The sequence below is a fragment of the Ursus americanus genome, chromosome 23 (assembly GCF_024610735.1).
Source record: "Ursus americanus isolate L20-20 chromosome 23, mUrsAme1.1.p, whole genome shotgun sequence".
In the NCBI taxonomy this organism is placed as follows: domain Eukaryota; kingdom Metazoa; phylum Chordata; class Mammalia; order Carnivora; family Ursidae; genus Ursus; species Ursus americanus.
Genome location: NC_142149.1, coordinates 22,183,237 through 22,203,444, shown reverse-complemented (window position 1 = coordinate 22,203,444; position 20,208 = coordinate 22,183,237). Strand labels below are relative to the sequence as shown.

General features: G+C 58.2%; 1 protein-coding gene across 1 annotated transcript in view; it reads right to left on the bottom strand.

Moving 5' to 3' along the window:
- The window catches only part of SRCIN1 (SRC kinase signaling inhibitor 1), a 67,130-nt gene extending 58,222 nt beyond the window's left edge, over positions 1 to 8,908 (bottom strand). The window contains exons 1-2 of the mRNA XM_087854456.1: positions 8,785 to 8,908; positions 166 to 228 (exon numbers count right to left, since the gene is read on the bottom strand). Coding sequence (XP_087710582.1) covers positions 166 to 228; positions 8,785 to 8,908 — 187 coding nt within the window. The remainder of the gene's footprint in view (positions 1 to 165; positions 229 to 8,784) is intronic.
- Positions 8,909 to 20,208: the final 11,300 nt, after the last annotated feature.

Below are 20,208 nucleotides of genomic sequence, written 5' to 3'. Positions count from 1 at the left end.
CCCCAGAGTCGAGTCTCTGCTGTCCCCTCCCCTGGCAAAGGCCCGGGCCCACCGGGGATAGCCCCCCGCCCCCATTTCTGGCCCCCTAGGCTGGGCAGAGGCATTTGGCTAAGGAGCAGTGCGAGGCAGGGTGCTGGGGGGAGGCCTCCCTCCTGGCTTACTAACCTGGAGACTTTAAACAGAGGGAACAGAGTCCTGGAGCCTTCCCTCCCGCTGCACGCTGGAGCCCTGGGTAAGGGACAGGAAAGGAGGAAAGTCGTGAATGAATGCCCAGAGCCAGAGGAGAGGAGTTGGAGAGAGCAAGGGACCCAGGGTGGGGCTCCCAAAGTGGGATGGGTCCAGGCAGGGGCCTTGGGCCACGGGGTTGGAGGGGGCGCAGGGACAGGGCAAGGCAGAGCCTTAGGAGCCGTCCCTTTAGGGGTCACTGGGGGGCTGGGGGGCCAGGAGGGATAGAGATTGGGTGTTGGGGGAAGAGCAGGGGCAGAAGGGGCAGAGACACTGGTGGGAGACAGACAGGAGGACAGACAGCAGGACGACACAGAAAACATGGGGTCCCCAGAATGAGGTCCCCAGGACAGACAGCCAACAAGCCAGGCCTGATTCTCCTCCCAGAAACGGGGACAGGCCCTTTACTGGAGTGCCCACAGAAGATCCCAAATGATAGCACCTTGGAGGGCCCATCTGCATCGCCCAACCAAGGTCACCCCACATTGGAAGGCTGGTGGGGTCAGACCTGCCCTCTCCCAGCCCAAGACCCCCATCTGCTCCACTCACCCCCTAACCCTGAGGAAGGCCCCCCTCCCCTGCCTGTAACGGAGGAATCAGAGGCATTTCACACCCAACAGGCGCTCACTCACACACTCACGCTGTGCAGGAAAAGGACACCCCTGCCCCGAATTGCCTGACCTCCACACCCACCCAACCCTCAGCCTGCCAGGACAGGGCCCCCTCTCAGCTGTGCCGCAGGGCTGCAGCCCTCCCACCCTGCAGGGAAGTCCTTCTAACTGTACCCTTTGCCCCTCCTGCCGCAGTATCCCTCGTCTATTGCCTTTCATCCTGGGGTCTATTGCCTTTCATCCTGGGGTGTGCAGCCTGAAGCCCCTTCCTGCCTGGAGACACGGCGGCCGGGGCCCTCTCGGGCACAGCCTTCCCTTGGCTGGCTCAGACCCATCCAAACGCACATCATGTCTGGCTGCGAGAGTTCGCAGAGCCCCCTGCCAATCTCATGGTTCCAATTTTCCCACCGATTACCCAAGACGCAGGCGTCCCAGGGAGAAGCAGCTGTTGTACCCAGATGTGCGGACACTGACTGAGGGAAGAAATCAAGAACGCTCGCTAAGGGCTCTAGCCCCAGAGGGCTTCCTGGACAAGGCAGTGCAGTTTGGGGTGGGAGGTGGAAGGGGCAGATGGACAGGGGCACAGAGGCCAGGGTAGTGAAGACTCAGGAGGCCTACCTTCCTTCCCACCACCAGCCCTGAGTGGCAGCTCTGGGGACCCAGCCCCAGATAAAGTGAAGTGAGGATCTGGGTTCAAAAAAACAAAACAAAAACTAAAGATGTTTTCTCACGTATGCCCCTTCCTCCAGGAAGACAAAACGGCTTCCACTATTTAGTCATTCCTTAGATAGTAAGACAAAGACAAAGACATGACTATTTCTCGAAGGTTTCCAGTGAGCTAGGAACTCTACCTAAATTACCTCATTTAATCCTGGTACCCACCCTGTGAGGAAAACACTATTATTGGCCCCAATTTACAGAGGAGGAAAATGAGTTTCAGAGGCCAAGTGACTTGCCCCAAACCACAAACCTCTGTCTGACTCCAGAGCCCGAGCTCTTGACCCCTGAGCGAAGCTGTCACCCATCCAGCCTCTTCAGGCCTCGGCTGTCTCCCCTCTTTCCAGCCCTTGCTCCAGGATACGGAATTTCTGAAGGACAGTAAGTGGAAGAAAAGGCTTTGCTTCTGTCTCCTTCTGCCTCATCCTAGGGGTGGGAGGCAGCAGATTGTAACTCTGGGCTGCGGAGGGACCAGGGACCAGGGGAGGGGACGAGCTGTTGGGTTCAGGAGCAGCAGGACTAGGACCCCCTGAGTTTCATCTGTAAGTGAGGTTTGGCCCCTCCGGGGGCTCCTTTCCTGTTCTCCCATCTCCTCCAGGAAGCCACTCACAGTCCCCTTCTCCTTTTTAACTTCCAGAAAACCCCAAGCACCCAGGCTAGAGAGAGTCTTAAAAGTCAGGGGGCCAGGGGCGCCTGGGTGGCTCAGTCGTTAAGTGTCTGCCTTCGGCTCAGGGCGCGATCCCAGAGTCCTGGAATCGAGCCCCACATCAGGCTCCTCTGCTGGGAGCCTGCTTCTTCCTCTCCCACTCCCCCTGCCTGTGTTCCCTCTCTTGCTGGCTATCTCTCTCTCTGTCAAATAATTAAATAAAATCTTAAAAAAAAAAAAAAAGTCAGGGGGCCAGCAAAGTGAGAGTCTATGTCAGTCCTAACCAGCCCTCACTCTTCCTCAGAGCCTTCTGTCTTTGAAAGCAGCTGGGACGAGAACGGGAAGCATCAGGCCAGCCCAGCCTCCCCCCCCCCCCCCCGCCGTGGGGGCGGAGTGGGCAGAGGGCAGCCCTGGAGAGCCTGCAGAAGGGCCGAGTCTTTCTCTGAAAGGGCTTCAGTGAGCCGTGGAATGCCTTCCCAAATGAGATGGGATCGTTAATTCTTCCCCAGTGAGGCAGATGCTGGTGCCTAGGGTGATGCCACAGATGCCCGCTGTGTCTGCAATTATCACAAGCCCTGGGGGGGGGGGGGAGCTGGCAGGATACCCTCCCACAACCACCTCCTAGGCCCTGCACGGACAGCTCTTGCTAGGCCTCTCCAGAGCAGTCTCTGGGTTTAGGTTGCTCTATGGGGTCTCTGGGTCTGAGGGTTCCCTACGGGGCCCCTGGGTTGGGGGTCTCCAGCAAGTTCTGTGGCTGGGGTGGAAAAGAAGCCAGTGTGCTGGGATGGGGAGCTGCGCAGAGGTGAGGAAGGCAGGCTTGGGAAAAACCCAGCTCCTTCCCAGTCTTACAGGACTCCACGCCGGGACATGCAGTCAACTGGGCCAGGTGGTTGAGGCTACGGGGAGCCAGAAAAAGGTTGTGGGGGAGAAGAGCCACCCTCGGGCAGAGCCTCCGAGGAAGAAAATACGGACTGGATTCTGGTCCCTGAATGGAATGGAATGTAGCAAAGCCAAGGCTGCCAGGACGGGAGGAAAACGGCGAGTTCCTGATTCAGATGGCTGAATCCTAGGGCCACTCCCTTATCCACCCTCTGGGTTGAGAGGGTAGACTTAGGCAAAACGGGCCTTTGGAGCACGAGGGACTGCTTGCAAGGGGTATGAGTGTGTGTGTGTGTGTGTGCGCGCGTGTGTGTGTCTGACTACCTTCGAACGCATGTGCCAATATTCTCTTGGGCCAAATCTCCATTTTTCCAGGTTTAGCTGGAACTTGGAAATATTCCCCCCCCCTCTGTGGAGAGGCATGTTTTATCTCAGGGGAGAGGAGGGGGGTAGAACTTGTGACAGCTGGAAAAGAACTTAGAGATTCTCTAGTTCCACCCTCTCTTCTCACACCAAGGATGCTGAAGACCAGAGCAGACAACTAACTTGCCCAAGGTCACACAGCAGGAGGGAAGGCAGGCCACCTGATCCTGGTCCAGGGCTTGCTCTTCCTACTGCACTCCACCTCTCTGCCCTGGGGGCTCGAAGAGTGACTACCTGGTTCCCTTCTCCTCCCCAGCAGGGCTGCAACGCTCTCTCATGGACCCCTGTACCCTGCACTCAGCCAACCACAACAGCCCCATGAGGTTAAACTGGATCTGTCAAGCTCCTCAGGATAGCCCAAAGGTCATCTCAAAGGTCATGCCAACCAGTCCCCTGCCCTTAGGTACACCAGCCTACTCACGCTCACACACACCTATCACTGAGGTCAAAGGCCACCAGAACTCCCCACCTTAGAGCGTTTCCCCCTCCCCACCCCCTGGGACGTTTTCTTTCCTATCTAACCTCTATTTCTCCTTCTGCAACGTGGGCCTGTTTCCTTTCAAGCTGTCCCAGGCAAAGACAGGGGGGAGGGGAGAAGAATATTTCCTCACCCTCAAACCCTTCTGTTTGCCCACCCGCAACAGAGCGGATGAGGGCAGGGTGTCCCCGGGTGGCTGGGCCCTGAGCCCAGTGCCTGCGTGAGGCATGAGGAGTGCGCTGGGGGAACAGCAGCCTGAGTGTGGGACAAACAGCTCTTCTGGGAACTGTCCCTCCAAGTCCCCATCCCCTGCAAAATCCTAAGTCTGGAGGTTAAGGGAGGTCTTTTCTGGTTTCAGAGACATCTGTTCTCTCTGCCACACCATTTATTGAATGTTTAATACATATCAAGCAATGCGCTGGACATTTTCATCTACGATTACATTTCATCTTCGCAGCAATCCCACGGTCAGAAACGAATCTGCCCCCTGGGACGGTCCGCCTCTAAGACTAAATCTAACCTTGATCCCTCTTGTGTCATCTACTCTGGCCCAGTCCTCCTTGGCAGTGGAGGCCATGTCTGCTTCTGTCTTCAGATATTCTCGCCATGACTCAGGGGCCCCACATTATCTTCTTGGCCTTGCCCCACGTGCTGGGCATTATAGGGGTGAAAACAGCAGAGACAGGACTGGGGGCTGGGCTCCATGACACTGGCCCGTGCCAGACAGAGCTCAGACCAGGAGGCCGGGGAGGAGGCTCTGGGGGCAGTCCCCGCAAGACACTGGGCTGATGGAGGTGGGGACAGAACCAGGGGCAGCAGATTCTCTCTCCCTGATGATGTCTGTGACCCTTATAGGGAGCATGGGGCTTCACGTTCTATGTGGTAACTAGGCAGGGACCAGAGAGGCAATGAGCTAGCCCTCTCTGTGACCAGCTCTCGGGTCCGAGTTTCAACCCACAGATACCCAGAGCCCAGGGGCCTGAGCAGAAGTGGGCAGGGCTACAAGACAGTGTGACCTGTCCTGGGCTGTGGGGAGGAGCTGACACCGGAGGAGGGACTCTTACACCTGGCTAAGCTCCTTGGCATCTAGAGGGTACTCAGGCTCTGGGAATGGAGGAGGGAAACCCCCAGGCCAGCCTCGGTGGTGGGGTTTCATACACCCCATGGTAGCCACAGGCAACTTCAGTAAATTCACACAGCACTTGGCTTCCCTGTTTGGACCTTCTGTAGCAGGGGTGGTGAGGGTATGGATCCCCTCCATTGGGGCTACCCCCCATCCGGCCTCCAGCATGTCCGGAACTCAGGGACCAGACCCACCTCCCCAGGAAATGCTCAGGCCTCAGCTGCCACCCTCACCTAGGAGATTTTAGCAGTGAAAGCATGGGCCAATGGGCAAGGGAAGTCAGAATGGTGGGTGGGACTCTGGTCCTTGTGGGTGGCACCTTCCCCCTTCAAGCAGGCACCATTAATATATGCAAAGCATATGCAAATCACCCAGAAGAGAGACACAACATCCACGGAATGTCAGAAGAGACCTTGGAGATGATCCAGCCCACGCCCCCTCATTTCACAGGTGAGGAAAGAGGCCCGAATCAGGCAGGGACTTGCTCAAGGTCACTTGGACATTTGGGTGCTGAGGAAGAATGGGAACGAGGTCCCTTTACTCAGAGTCTGGTGCTCTTTCCACAACGGTCCTGTCTTTTATCTGGGAGGTTGACAAGATGGCCAAGAGGGCACGGAGCAGGTGGGGGGGGGGCCTGGATGGGGATTGAGGAAGGCCTACTAGAGACCAGGGGTGAGGGCCGGGGATAGGGCCCCTCCCTTCCCACCTCTGAGCCTGGAAACGGTGTGGGTGTGAGGGGAAGAGTGCACAGGGCAGCAGCAACGCCTGAGACTGTGGGGGACCAGAGGGGTGGAGGGGCCGAGGCCAGAGGCGCTGGTTTCCGGCAGCCAAGCAGCAGAAGGCAGCAGGAGAATGGGAGTGTCTGAAGCCCAATGTCAGGGCAAGGTGCCTGCTGTGGTGCGGGGAGGGGGATGGTGCCCTCGCCACACACACATCTCCAAGTGCTCAGCAGCCCCCTTCCGCTTGGACTCTGATAACTATGGCACCTGACAGACCGTAATAGTCAAGCCAGACCCATCCCTTCAGTGGCTGCAGCTGCCCTCCACCCTCCACCTCCCCACTTGGCTTCTCAACCTTCCAGACAGTCCTAGAAAGCGGGACCAATGCTGGGGGGAGGGAGATAGACAGATGGGAGGGGGCAGACAGAGTGAGAAAAGGGGAGACAAGGTGGGGAGAGAGAGAGAATGAAGTGCAGAGCAGGAGAAACTGAGGGGCGGAGAGAAGGGAGGCCAGGGGGAAGAAGTGGGGAAGACTGAGGGGCATGGGGTGGACGGGGGGCGGGGGGGGGGCGATGGTGGGAGCAGCGGAGCAGAGAGAGAGGGCTCCCAGCTTCTGGGACTGAAGGAAAGCTGGAGCCTGGGTATCAGGCATAAGAGCCCTCGACACTGTCTGGCAGGAGATGGGGACCAAGCCCTTGCCCCTCTGCCCACCTCCTCAGCAATTCCGGGGCTGCCAGGAAATCAGTCCCTCCTCCTCTGCCTCCCTCCCTCCCTCTCTCCCTTGGGGCAGCCGCCAAATCCGAAGCCTTCATCTCTGCTTTTCAGAGCTGGGAATGAAAGAAGGGGAAGCGAGTGCAGCCCTCAAACCCGCTGACGGCCAGATTTTTATTATCTTTGCTCGAATGGGCCCTAGGAAGCCAACAAGGGATTCTTCAAAGAGCATCTGAAGCCTGCACCTGCACCAGCCCACCCACAACAGGCAGTCGGGGCTTGGGGGGCACAAGCTGTCCCCCAACTCCCACCAAGCCCAGAGACCAGATTCGAGGCTGCCAGGAGCCTCACTCTCCGCTCTCTGTGCCTAGGCAGGGGCCACTGGCTCAGGCAGCCAAGGCTCAAAGGCCACACCCAGGCCTGCTGGGCCTCTGAAGCAGTCTCTGTCCCTCTCTGGGCCTTGAGGACACAAGCGAAGGAAGAAACTGGATCTCCTTGCCAGGGCTAGAGGAGATAAGTGCTTGGGATTCCTCGAAAGAGAAGCTTTTAAGGCGAGCCCTAGGTCTTTCCCCTGAACTCTCCGCCTGCCCCACACCCACAGGCCCCCTCTGCTGCCTCCTGACTCCCCTTTGCAGGACCCCACCCAACCACAACTGCCCCTCCATTCCAGAGCCCCAGGCCCACCATTCAGTATGCTCCTGAACCCCAAACACCCCTCCCTCCATCCAGATCCTCAACCCCGCTCCCTTCTTTCCCCAAGACCTAACCTGGAGTGGGGGTGGGGCCAAAAGAGACCTGGTACTTTAAAAGAGCCCAGCCCCCTCCCTCCTAAGCTTGGGTTTTGTCAGAAAAAGCCAAGGTTGGCACTGTGCAGACAGTAGCCATGCCACCCCCACCTCCCAGCTCTGACCACACCGTTGAGATCGATGCCCGCAGCCAAAGAAGGAATCAATGGTTCTAATTAAACCCTTTTTCCAGGGTGGGTCCTTGGCCAGAGAGAGAGAGAGAAAGAGAGAGCGTCTGAGGCTCTGCATCCCAGCACCCAACGCTGTACCCTGTACATCTTTAAGAAACCTGGAGCTCAGCAGTAATCAGGCCACAAAGACCCCAGACACCCCCCCCTCCGCCCCATTAGATGAGGAGGCAAGCAGAAGGCCTGGGGTGGGGGCAGGCCTCCTGATGGCTCATTCCCAGGGATCCTTCCCCTAGGAGAGCTCCCCCTCTCCACTCAGCCCTGCCTAAGGACCACAGTTGCTTCTTCCAGATCCCCAGAGCACACGGGGGACCCACATCTCCATCCCAGCCCTGAGGGTCATCAAAGAGAATCGGCCATCATGGTAAGGGCGGAAGGAACAGAGCGGCGGTGGGGGGGCACTGGACAAAGACCCTCTTGTCCCCAAGGCACAGTGGCAAGAAGCCAGGGCAAAGCCTTTGCACTCGTTGCCAATGGTGCCTGGGTGCCAGGCAATCTGGGTGGAGGGTGGGGGGGGGATCTTATTCTTGCAACCCCCTCCCCTTACGCCCCGAGCCCTCACCCTGAAGCCTTGCTTCTCCACCAGGCCACCAGCTAAGTCTCTGCCCCAACAACTCTTAGCTCGCCTGGAGCCCTCCTTCCTGTGTGAATGCCAGGCCCTGACACTTGCTCGCAGTGGCCCCAACACCAACCAGAACCAGCAAAAGCCCTCATGCATAAACCCAAACTGTCCCCCACATACATACACACACGCGCAACCACGCCAGAGAAACCACCACGACAGCTGCCACCAAGAATGACAGAGCTTCACATTTTCATAGTGACAGCCTCCATCAAATGCATCATCAATTCTTTAAAACCAGCAAGAGGGATAGGGAAGGGAATGAGAGAAACTGAGGCATGAAGTTAGACAGCAAAGCAGTTGGCTCAAGGTCACCCAGGCCAAGATATCCAGAGTCAGGAAGAAGGTATCCCCCTCCCACCCCCCACAAAGTGCTCAAACCCCACACCAAGGAGCGTTCAGACCTACAAGTCCAAAGTCTGGTTAGCTATCCTCCACTCCCAGTCCTCATCTGTTTCCCCTTCCCCCAAACAACAGTAGCTCTGATATCTCCTGAGAAGGCTTCATCCAGGAGCCCTCCGACAGCACCAAGCGAGGGGGGGGGGGGGACACTTCCCTTAAAGTTGGGGGCTGCAGGACCTGCAGCTTCCATAGTATTTAGAGAGAGGGAAAAACAGTCCGGGATCTCCTCCTTGCAGGATCCTTGTTTCTGCTCACCTGGTTCCCCTCGGCCCCCGGGGTCCCTCGGTCCAGACTCCTCCCTAGGAGATCGGGCGCTGCCCTCAGCTGTCCTCTCCCACCAGGCCAGGGCAAAGCGCCGGAGGCACTGCCAGGGCTGCATGGGGAGGGGTGGGGCGGGGGGGCTAGCACTAGCAGCCGCACACGCCCCGCCGGGCCCTGCCAGCCGAGCTGCGGAGGCACCCGGCCGGCCCCCTCTGCTTCCACCAGCATCCTGCTGCCCCCACCGACAGGACTCGGAGCTGGCCCCGGAGCTTCTGACGTAGCAGGGGGGTGCGTGGGAGGGGAGGGGGGGCTATGGCGCGTCCCCTCCCCAGCCCCGCCCTCTGCCCCTCGGCTTCCAGCGGTCCCTACCTCCTCACTCACCCTGGATGCTCTCCCCAGCTGGGGGCGCCCTCCCCTGCCCTCTGGCCTCCGCAGGGGGAGGGCTTAAGATCAAATAGCCCCTCCCCAACCCCTCCCTCTTATGGGCCCTCCCCACCCGCCAGCTGAGCGGGGAGCTGGTCCCCAGTTTCTGCAACTGCTGCCTAGGCTCTGAGGTCTCTAGGGCTAGGGCCTCGAGGTGAGGGGGGCGGGGGAGGGGGAGAAATACAGGATCGTATCCTGGCAACACAGCCAACCCCAGAATGCACTCACCCCCTTCTTCCCTGGGGGGCTGGCGCAAAGCGCCTGCCACCACCGTCCAAGTGCATTCACCCCATTCTGGGACCTGGGGGAAAGAGAGGCCTTTGAGGCTCCCCACCACCACCACCACTTCTCCATCCCCCTTGCCTCCCCCCACCCCCCGCATCCTCCTCTTCCTCCACCACGGATGGACCACTCCCCTCCCCCACTCCCCTCCCATCCATCCCCCTTCCTCTTCTCCCCACCCCTCCTCCCTCCACACGTACCCCTTTAAATTTTCACCCCTCGGGCCCCCTCCCCCGGGCATCACGAGGCCCTCCCCGCTCGGTCTCCAGCCTTGCCAATTCCAGACCCCCTCTGGTCCCAGGACTCTCGTCGCCCGGGTCCGTCTCCCAAGACTGCACGCCGCGGTCCCCTGCCCCCCCAACACCTGCGCCCCAAGCATCCCTAGCCCCACCGGCCGCCGCCTCCCCGGCCCGGCTGCCGCCCCCGCCCCCGGCCGAGGGGAAAACACACAAAGAAAACAGAAATACCTTCCACTTAAGCATGGAGGCACATTAGGGAGGAGAGAGACAGGGACATGCCTTGGGACGGAGCGTTCCCCATCGGGCGGGGGCGCGGGGGGCGGGGGCCCCGGGCCGGCCTGCCTGGCGCTCGCCCTCTCGCCGCCTCGCGGGCTCCTCGCTCGGCCCCAGCCCCGGGGCGCGGTGCCAGGCGGGCGGGCCGGGGGCGCGGGCCCCGCCGGGGTGGACCAGCTGGGAGGGCGCCGGCGGCCGGGCGTGTGGGTGCGCGCGCGCGCGGGCGTGTCACCGAGTGTGCGAGAGCGAGTGTGTGTGTGTGTCTATGTGTGTGTGTGTGTGTGTGTGTGTGTGTGGGCGCGCGCGCGGGCTGGCGCGGGTGTGTCACTGCGGGCGGGAGCGCGCGCGGCGCGGGCACCCGCGTGTGGCCGGAACGTACAAAGGGCCGCCCGGGGTGGCGGGGAGCGGAGGCGCGGAGGGGGCGCTGCGCCTCGCGCCCTCCAGCTGCACGGCGGGATCCCGCGGCGCGCGGCCGGGCCAGGGGTGCGGGGCGCGCTCACGCTCCCCTCCACACTCCACCTGCTTCTCCCACCCCAAGCAATCCTCGCACCACCACCACCGAGACAAATACCTAAGGCCCGGGACCGGCCTCGGAGGAGGAGGCGGGGGGTGCACCTCTAGGGTGGGGGACTTCTCGGTCTCCAAGCCCCGGAGCGCCAGGGGATGGGAAGCGTTCGGAGAGGAACCGGGCGGGGAGGCAAGCGGAGCGGCGGGACCGGGGGCCCACTTTTCAGCCAAGGTGACCTCCGAAAGCCACAGCCACCCTATGCAAGGAGAGTCTGGACCCTCCTCTGCCTCTGTCGGGACGCCCCCACTCCCCCGCTCCTTAGACTCGGCTCAGCCTCAGGGATCCAGTCCCCCGGCGCCCCCTGCTGGGCTGTGTCCCTGCCCCCAGCTCCGGTTGCGGCCCCTCCTGCAGGCGTCTGCTGGAACTGCAGAGGGCCGTGTTCGGAGTGAGGGGAGTCAGCTCCTCTGTCAAGTAGGATCCCAAAGGGGCGCGCTCCAGCCCGTTCTCACACCTCGCTTGGCTCTGCCGCGGCCACCTCCAAGGCAGCATGCAGGCGCCAGCTCTGCCCCGCCCCCGCTTTATTCCCACCCCCTCCTTGTCCCACCCTGGCCCACCTGTTGGCTCCCCGGACTGCTCCGGCTCTGACCAGCACTGACCCCGACCCCTCGTCCTGTGCTGGTGGCTTGCTTCCTCTCTCCCTCCGCTTCTCTGTCCTGTCCCTCCTCTCCCAAGCTGCTCTCGGGGAGGAGAAGATGGACTGAGTCCCCTGCCCCTTTTGTTTACTCCTGGCATTCCCAAAGCTACTTTAGATGGAGCAGGAAAGGGGCACAGGACCTCTCTTCAATATAGGACACAAGGCAGAGTGGCAGGCAGGCAGCCAGGCAGGAGAGAAGACCCCACCCCAAATGACAAACCGGTTTCCCCACTTCCTGGTCGACCAGGTTGCAGCCTTAATCTAGGCTCTCCCATTTTCCTGCCCGCCCCCAGGCCTGCCCCTGAGCCAGGCACATGCCCGGCTAGGGGCAAGTCCCAGATGCCCCTTGAGATTGATCTCCAATTGCAGTAACTTAGGTGGTAGGGCCAGGGCAGGAGGGGGAGGGGGCCTTTCCCAGCTCCAGCAGGATAGCTCCGGAGGGCAGCCAAGAGCCATGTCTCAGACACACCGTCTGGGCACACGACCCCAGCAGTCGGCACCCTGACTTCTCCTGTCCTGGGCCAGCTGCCTCTCCTTCTGCCAACTGGACGGTGCCCATCTTTTGGCCTCTAAGCGCACAGCGGGCACTCTTCCAGCTCCCTGCCTGGCTGTCTGCCCAGGATGGGCATGGGAGGCAGCAGGCCCTGTGTAGAGGAGGGGGCGGCGTGGGGAGGGGTGGCTTCCCCCCAGCTGCTCGGACACCGCCTCCCACGCCTCTCAGAGCCTACAGGCTGGGGACTCAAGCTTCTGCTCCTCCATTCAGAAGTCTGATTCAACTACACAGACTCTCCCCTTTCCTCTCCCTGTCAGGTTCCCCCTAAGACGGGGTCTCTTCCCTGCCCCACTTTGTGCCCACCTAAGGGTAGCACGACTGAAATTCAAACCCAGATCTGCCTGACTCCAGAGCTCCCAGCCCCTTTCCCAGCACCAGAAGCACCTCCCAACCTCGCGCACTGCGGGAAGCCGGGGCCAGCCTCTGTGGCTGGAAGAGAGCCGGGCTCAGGAGCGTGGCTGGGGGTTAAGACATGCGGTTATGTCAAGGTTAAGGAACTGGGCATTAGCCCTGGATGAGGACCAGAAAGATGCTTGCCCAGTGACGTGGAGATTTTTCTGCGCTTACGATAAATGCCAAGAAGCCCCTGGTTCGGAGACTGGGGGGAGAGGCTCTGTCAATCAGTCCCCAGAAAGTGGGAACAGTTCCAAAGGTGTCAGCAGGACAATGCTTCCATCTTTCCCCACTCCGAGGTGACCTCCTGCATTAGGAGGGCTCCAGGATCCTGACCTGAGCAGAAGGCAGACGCTTGACCACTGAGCCACCCAGGCGCCCCTGCAGCTCACTTCTTAAAGATGAACCCTTGACATTTCTCAACATCTGCATAGCCGTGATTTCATTTGACCCCCTATTCCCTTCAACTACTTCAACCACACCCGCCCAACCCAGGACAGCGGGGTGCCATAGAGGGGTGAGAAGAGATACAGCTTCCCAACAGAACAAAGACCCTGAGACCCCACAGTGAGCCAGAGGGCGGATGGCATTGACCACACGAGATTCTCTGGCCCACCCCCAGGGAACACAGGTTCCCGGCCCCCATCACATCTCCAAAGCAGAGTCTCCTGTGGTAGGAAGAAGGCCGGGAAGCCATCACCACTGATCAGGGGCAGAGCAATGCAGGTATTATTCCTCCAGCCCAGAGACGAGAGAATTGCTTCTGGAAGCTGGCATGGTGCCCAGGCACAAGCCGTGTGCCAGCTGCCTCCACCTGAGATGCCTCAGGTGCCACCCCACCCCCACTCTCATTCCCCAACAGGTGACTTCCCTCTGGCCCTCCTCCCCTGCCTCTCTGGCCTTGCTCTTGGTCGGGAGGGGGCAGCTGGCGTGTTTGAGGGATCCACAAGGGCAGAGTTTAAGTGAGCTTCTCACACACCAACCCCCGGCCCCCTTGCCTCTTCCTGGGAGCCTGCAGGAGGGAAGTTATGGGGGAGCACGCTAGAGGTGAGAATTCTCGGCCTCTCCTTCCCCAAGGTACAGTCAGAACACGGAGTGCACCTGGACAAACATCTGGGTAGGAAAAGGGACATGGGGGGGTGGGCAGAGAGGGGCACGGGGGCCTCTAGGGAAAGGCACAGGAAAACGATGATGTGGAAACGATGGCTGGGATAAGCTGGACTGCTCACTCTGCCACAGTGGAACCCTTCCCCCCCACCCAGATCCTAGAGAAAGCCCCACCCCCCCACCCGCCAGCGGGGCTCTTTCCAGCCAGCGCATTTCAGGAGCCCGCTTTAGACCATCCACACTCCAGCAAGGGTGGCCCCCAGGCAGTGAGGGAACTGTGATGAGGCCCTGTTCTGGAGAGAGTGATGGGGGCGGGAGGGACGGTGACCTGGCATCTGGGGCAGAAACTGGCAGGGGTGGGGGAGGTGAGGAGGAGGACGGTCTTCCCTCTGCCCCAGGCCTGCACCTTCTGACCACAGAAGAGCGCCCAAGAGCCCCTACAAGGTCTCCTCTTGAATTCCTGGCCCTCCCATTCCCCCTCCCACCCTATAGGAGAGGAGTGAATAGCAGTCAATTTCAAAAGACCGTCCCTCATTCCCTGCGGTCCTCCCTCTCCGGCTTCTTATTGTAATGAATGCTAATGATGCTCCGTAATTGATGCCCTCATTAGCACATCAAACCCACTTTCTGAAGAATGGAGAGAGAATGTGGGAGGGGGGTTCTCTGGGGTCCTGACTGTAGCCACCTCCAGCGAAAGAAATTCATCCTGGTGCTTCCAGCAGAGAGGGACCCCAGGTTGAGGGACTTTCAGCAGGAAGCCTAGATGTCCCTCTGATTAGCAGTTTTCTGAGCCCAAGTCTCTGTCTTCCCTGTCAGATGGCAGGCAAGGGTCCTACCTCCGCCATCAGACTGGGAGCGCTGAGTCACCCTCGTTAACTAGGGCCCCCCTCAGGGGCGTGCAGTGGTTCTTACACTAGAGCGAGGGTCAGAATCACTGGAGGGCCTGTCAAAACAGGGCCTGCTGGGCCTGCTCCTGAAGTTTCTGATTCAGTAAGTTTGAAGAAGGGCCTGGGAATTTGCATTTCTAACAAGTTTTCAAATACTGCTGCTTTTGCTGCTCTGGGCCCCACTTTGAGAACCAATGGGGGGGGCGGGGGGGACTTTCTTCTTGTTTTCCCAGCTTAGAGCTTGGGCTGCTGATGCAGCTTGACTGGCAGGTCACCACAGGGCCTGGCCCATGGACAGTCCTGGAGAACTTTGTGGCACGATGATGGCTCTTCTCCTCCCAAACCACCTCCCCTCAAACCAAGGCCAATTCCTGCCACATAAGCACCCCTGGAGACTCCTTTCTCCCCAGACTTTGACCTTTCGTACTGAGGGACAGAGATGACCAGAACTGGATCCCTTGATCCCCAGCTTTGTGCCGCCGTGCTCTGTGCCACTGGTGTCAGTGGGTCTTCTGGGATGAGGAAGGAATAAAGATGAAAGAGAGGGTTCCCAGCGCCCCACCTCACTTTGCGGCTTACTGGGGCCTAAGTGGGGGAAGGGCTCATGGATATAGTCCATGAACATGAAAGTGCATGCGGTTCCCCACCCCCTTCCTTCCCACTCAGTTCCCGAGGCATAAGAAGTGCAGGTTGGGGTGGGGGACCGGGGAGGAGATTGGACCAGGAATATAAAGAAGCTCAGGAAAGGTGAAGGGAAGAGAGAAGAAAGATGAGGAGGGACCAGAGCAGGGAAGGGGAGGAACGGAGTCTGTATCTATCCTTGAGAGGACGAATTTCAAGCCACAGGGTCCAGGAGGACCACAAGCCCAACTCCTGAAAGACCACACCCCGCTTGGCTTTGAGGCTTTAGATTTCACCATCTGACCTACATGCCTTGGTGAAAAAGGGAAAGGCACCCTCCCACACCCCCACTCCAGCCAGCAGCCTCCCAGGCCTGCCAAGTAGCCTTAGAAGCCTATGGTGGGCGGTAGGGCAAAGGAGCAGGGATCATCCTGACCTATTTTACCCATGCTAGCCCCCCGTAACCATCGCCTCGCCTTCCCGGGGGACAGCAATCACCTGTTGAATAACGAAAGCAGGTGGAACCCTCTCGCACTTTGCTGGTGGGAATGAAAAATGGCTCAGCAACTATGGAAAACAGTTTGGCAATTCCTCAAAAAGCTACACACAGAAATACCACATGACCCAACAGCCTAAATGTCCTTTAGCAGATGAATGGATAAACAAGTCGTGAGCTCTGCCTATAATGGAATATTATCTGTCCCTAGAAAGGACCCAAGTACTAATAATACTCGCTCCAACTCGGATGAACCCTGAACACGTGCTAAGTGAAAGAAACCAGACACGGGAGGTCATGTATTGTAGTATCCTGTGTATGTGAAATATTCGGAACAGGCAAGTCCATTGAGATCTGCCTGTAGGAGGAGGAAGAAGAAAATGGAGAGCGACCACGTGACGAAATGCCTCCCGCTTAGAGGAGGTGGTAACCGCACAACACCGTGAATGCGCTAAATGCCACCGAGTTGTTCACTTTAATTTCATGTGATGTGAATTTCACCTCAAAAAAGAAAAAGTAGTAATGGAAGTGGGAGTTTTCCAGGGAGTTCATTAAGTCGATCCACCTGCAGGGTCTACCTGCTCTCGAAACAGGGGCTTGTGCCCTGGAGTCACAGCCTTTCTGATGCCCTGGGCCCTGGGCGTCTGCTCGGAAGACTCAGAAGATGCTTTCGGGGGTGGGGGGGGGGCAGGATGCTGTTTTCTGGCCCCACGCTGCCTCTCCCTGAAGCCTCCCCCTTGCCTGGCTCGCACCCCAAGAGAGGCTCCCTTTCACCTTCTCGCTTCCTCAGCAGGCGGCAGGTGCAGGATGGCTGGGTTGGGGCTGAGGAGCTCGCTTCCCATGCGTGTCACCAGCTAACATTGTGCCATCCGCCCCAGAGGCAGACCCATCCCTCCCTGATCTTCTTGCTCTAAACCTTGCTTTAAAAGCTCTCCCATAGATGATTTTAATCACCCTCTAAATGAGCCACCTGCTCTCTAGAACCTCACTCTTCCCCATCCCTTCTCCATGGCTGGGTCCTGGACGGGCTGCTCTGGGTGCAGGTGAGGCAGGGCGGGGTCCCGGGATGAATCAGGCACATCTGCTGCTCCCACTGCTCTAAAGCCCCCCTCTAGATCCTTCCACTCAAAGACCTTCAATGACTACTCCCTACACAGGGGATTGTGCCCTTTGAGGTCCCTTCACCCTTTGAGGTCCTGACAAAAGTTCTGCACCCTCTCCCTAGATAAATGAGCATCCATGCCCACCACAAAACAAACAAACAAACAAACAAACCTGGGGCCCTCCCCGACCTCTGCAGCCCCTCTCAGGTCCCCTGGGGCAGGGCTACTCAAACCACAGACCAGTGCGGCCACAGGTTCACAAGATGAGTACAGAAATAGAGGGTAAATGTTGAGCAAACCACAGGGATTTGACATTGCCATAAGTCCAAGCACATGATCATTTTTACTATATTTTTTTAAGTGTGGGTTCACAGTCAATTGGAAATTGAACAACAATAAAAATGTCTCTCACCCCAGAGAGTTTGAAAAGCACTGCGCTAAGCATCCATTCACCTCCATTCATTCTCATGCCTGAGAATGTCAATACATTTCTTAGCCTGGCATTCAAGGCCCTCCAAATCTGTCCCCTAAATCTTTCCAGCCTTATCTCTGGCCACCTCCTGCAATACCACACACACACACACACACACACACACACACACACACACGTACGCACATACACACACACACCCGTGCGGGCTTGTGTGCATGTGTGCTCTGTATCTTCCCCTCGCACTTCAGCCTTTGCCCGTACTGTTCCCCACCATGGGGTTATCCTTTCCTTCCTCTGCACCTGTTGGCACCTGACTCCCGATGCCAGGTGCGGCTCACATCCCACTTCCTCAATGTAAAGCCTTCCCAAACTCTACCCCTGCCCTCCACACACGCGAACACATTCTAGCTGCAATTCCCTCTCCCCTGGGCTTTTGTAACACCCACTTAGCTTTATTTGTGGCCGTCCGTCTCCTCCTCCCAGGGCAGAGCTTTGGTCCCCTTGGTTCCCTCTGTCTTCTCCACCTTCCAGAGTATCCATGCTGTGTGGATTCTGAGAATCCTGCCTCCCTGACTCTCCCGGGTCTCTCCTGTGGCTGCTCTCCCAGTCCACCTGTTCCATGCTGGGCCTTCTGAGCCCCGAGCTCCTTCCCAAGATAGGACCTGGGCCTCCGTACCACTCCCTGCCCCACCCCTGGCTTCACCCTCCTTCCCCGGGGGTCGGCCTACAGCAATAACCACTGGTATATGAGGGGGGCCAAAAACCAGTGACATCCAAGATTTCCAGGACTGGGAAAAAGTTAATTTGACTTATTTTTTGAATAGGAAATCCTATTAAATCCCCACCACTGCTGCCGCCCCAGCCACCAGGGTCCAGCATCAGAAGCAAACACCATTCCCTGTTTCTTTGGCTTTTCGGGGCTTGCCCATGTGCTCACATTTCCTTTGTGTTCTCTTACCCAGACGGCAGGGTAGGATACACACTCGACAATTATAAACTGGACATTGTTCGAGGCACCTGGGTGGCTCAGTTGGTTGATCATCCGCCTTTGGCTCAGGCCATGATCCCAAGGTCCTGGGATCCCCTAGCCCTGAGTCCAGCTCCCCACTCAGGGGGAAGCCTGCTTCTCCCTCTCCCTCTCCCTCTTCCTCTGCCTACCGCTCCCCCTGCTTGTGCTCGCGCTCTCTCTCTCTGTCAAATAAATAAATAAATAAAATCTTTTTAAAAAAATAGAAATAAACTGGACATTGTTCTGCATCAGCACCTATAAAGGTACCCTGTTGGGGCCCCTGGCTGGCTCAGTTGGTACAACATACACTCTTGACCTCGGGGTTGTAAGTTCGAGCCCTGCGTTGGGTGTAGAGATTATTTAAAAATAAAGTCTTTTTAAAAATAAAATAAAGGCGACCCGCCGAGGGATATTTAGGCCATGTCTAAGGCAGGAGATATCCTGGTAATTACTTTAGTTCACACAATAAGAGCATATCTGTAGAATAAATTCCTGGAAGCGGAACAGCTGGATAAAGGGTATGCACATAATAAGTGTTTTAGATACGAACCATTATTCCTGTTTTCGCCCTGGTGTGTGGATCCATAGCAGCCAATCTTTCCCCACTTGGCCACTGACTTCTCTAGTTGTGTGCCTGCTGGGGAAACCAAGGCAGAGACTATCTCTCCTGTTCCCCCCAGCCGCCGACACACACGCACAGCATCCCAGATTGGGACCTGAAAGCAGAAGAAATCCAGCTTCATTGGTCAGGAAGTGTCCCAAGGATCTGCGCTCCTTGAGAAGCAGAGGGAAGCATGAGGTGTTAGCCTGAAAGGGGAGAAACTAAGCTAATGATCACTTCTCATGTGAAAGAGGAGCTAAGCCGAACGCTGAAGGGGCTCCATGTCAGCAAGAGAGACTGAGATTAGCTCCCAGGGTGAACTTTCTGCCAGTGCAGGAGGGGTAACAAGGGCCTGGCTCCAGCAAGGACTGCAGTGACCCTTACTCAGAGAGCATTACCCCAGGATTAAGGGTGGTGGCCCGGCCAGGCCTGCTGCGAGGCAGAGGGCTAGAGCAGGTGACCGCTTGAGCTGCCGTGCAAGGACACGGCCTGGCCTAGGGGAACAGCCCGGGAACCGGATTAGTACGGCAGGGCCCCGAGCTTGACAGTCCTCACAGCAATCCCGTAATCCAGCCTCCAAGGAGGCCAACCAAGCATGATGAGGAGCCCACTTTGCTGATGAGAAAACCAAAGCCCAGAGAGGTTAAGACATTTGCCGAAGGCTTCACAGATGAAGCAGGACTTGAACCCAAGCCTTCAGCCCCCAAGTCCAATGGCCTCCACTGCCTTCCTGGGGCTGGAAGCTTCCCAAGATAGGTCCCAGGTCTCCGGCCTTGGTTCTGCCACCAACTCACTCCTCCCTCACTCCTCCATGCCACCCTCCCCACCAACACCCCAACCACGCAGCTGCAGAGCAGGGTGGGGACGGCAGGGCGAGGCTGCAAATCCCTCTCCTGTCTAACAGCTGAGCTGAGAGAGGAAGACAGAGGTGGGAACAGGTCCCAAACTCCCATCTCACGTGTCCTCGCCCGTCTCGGTCCCAGACTCTCTCGTGATAGGAAAGTAGGCCAGTTTGGAATATGTCACAGATATTTTCGACATCCCCATCTGTACTACAGCTTCGCATGCAGCCAAGTGGGGCGGAGCCAGAACCTCCGTGCCGGATGAGGGGTACACCTGCTACCTCTGGGGCTCAGAGCCCAGACGGGGGAGGCGAACACGCCCAAGGGACCCTGAAGGGCACAGGGCACGTGTCCAGCAGCCTAGACCGGGCGGGGCAAAAGACCAGCCGTATCTGCGCTCTTCCCAGGGGAGCAGAAGCAGAACAGCTGTGTGATCTGTGGACACCATCGCGCTGCCCTGTGAGTGGTGTGCAGGGCTAGCCTGGGGGTGGAGCACTGAGGAGGGAGCAATTAGTCCTGCGGGGAAAGGGGTCTAGGGAAGCTTTAGGGAAGAGGTGACTGATATTTGAGCTGGGCCTTGAAAGGGGAGCAAAACTTTGCTGGGTGAAGATGCAGAGGGTTGGGGCGCCTGAGTGGCTCAGTCAGTTAAGCGTCTGCCTTCAGCTCAGGTCATGATCCCAGGGTCTTGGAATCGAGTGCCGCATCGGGCTCCCTGCTCAGGGGGGAACCTGCTCCTCCCTCTCCCTTTGCCCCTCCCCCCAGCTCAAGCCCGCACTCTCTCTCGCTCTCTCTCTCACTCTATCTCAAATAAATAAATAAATAAATAAATAAATAAATAAATAAATAAATAAAATCTTTAAAAAAGAAGAAGAAGAAGATGCGGAGGGTGTTCCCCGCCAAGGGGTGTGTTTGGGGTGTGCTTCAGCCATTTTGTCTGGGGGGAGAGGGCCAACC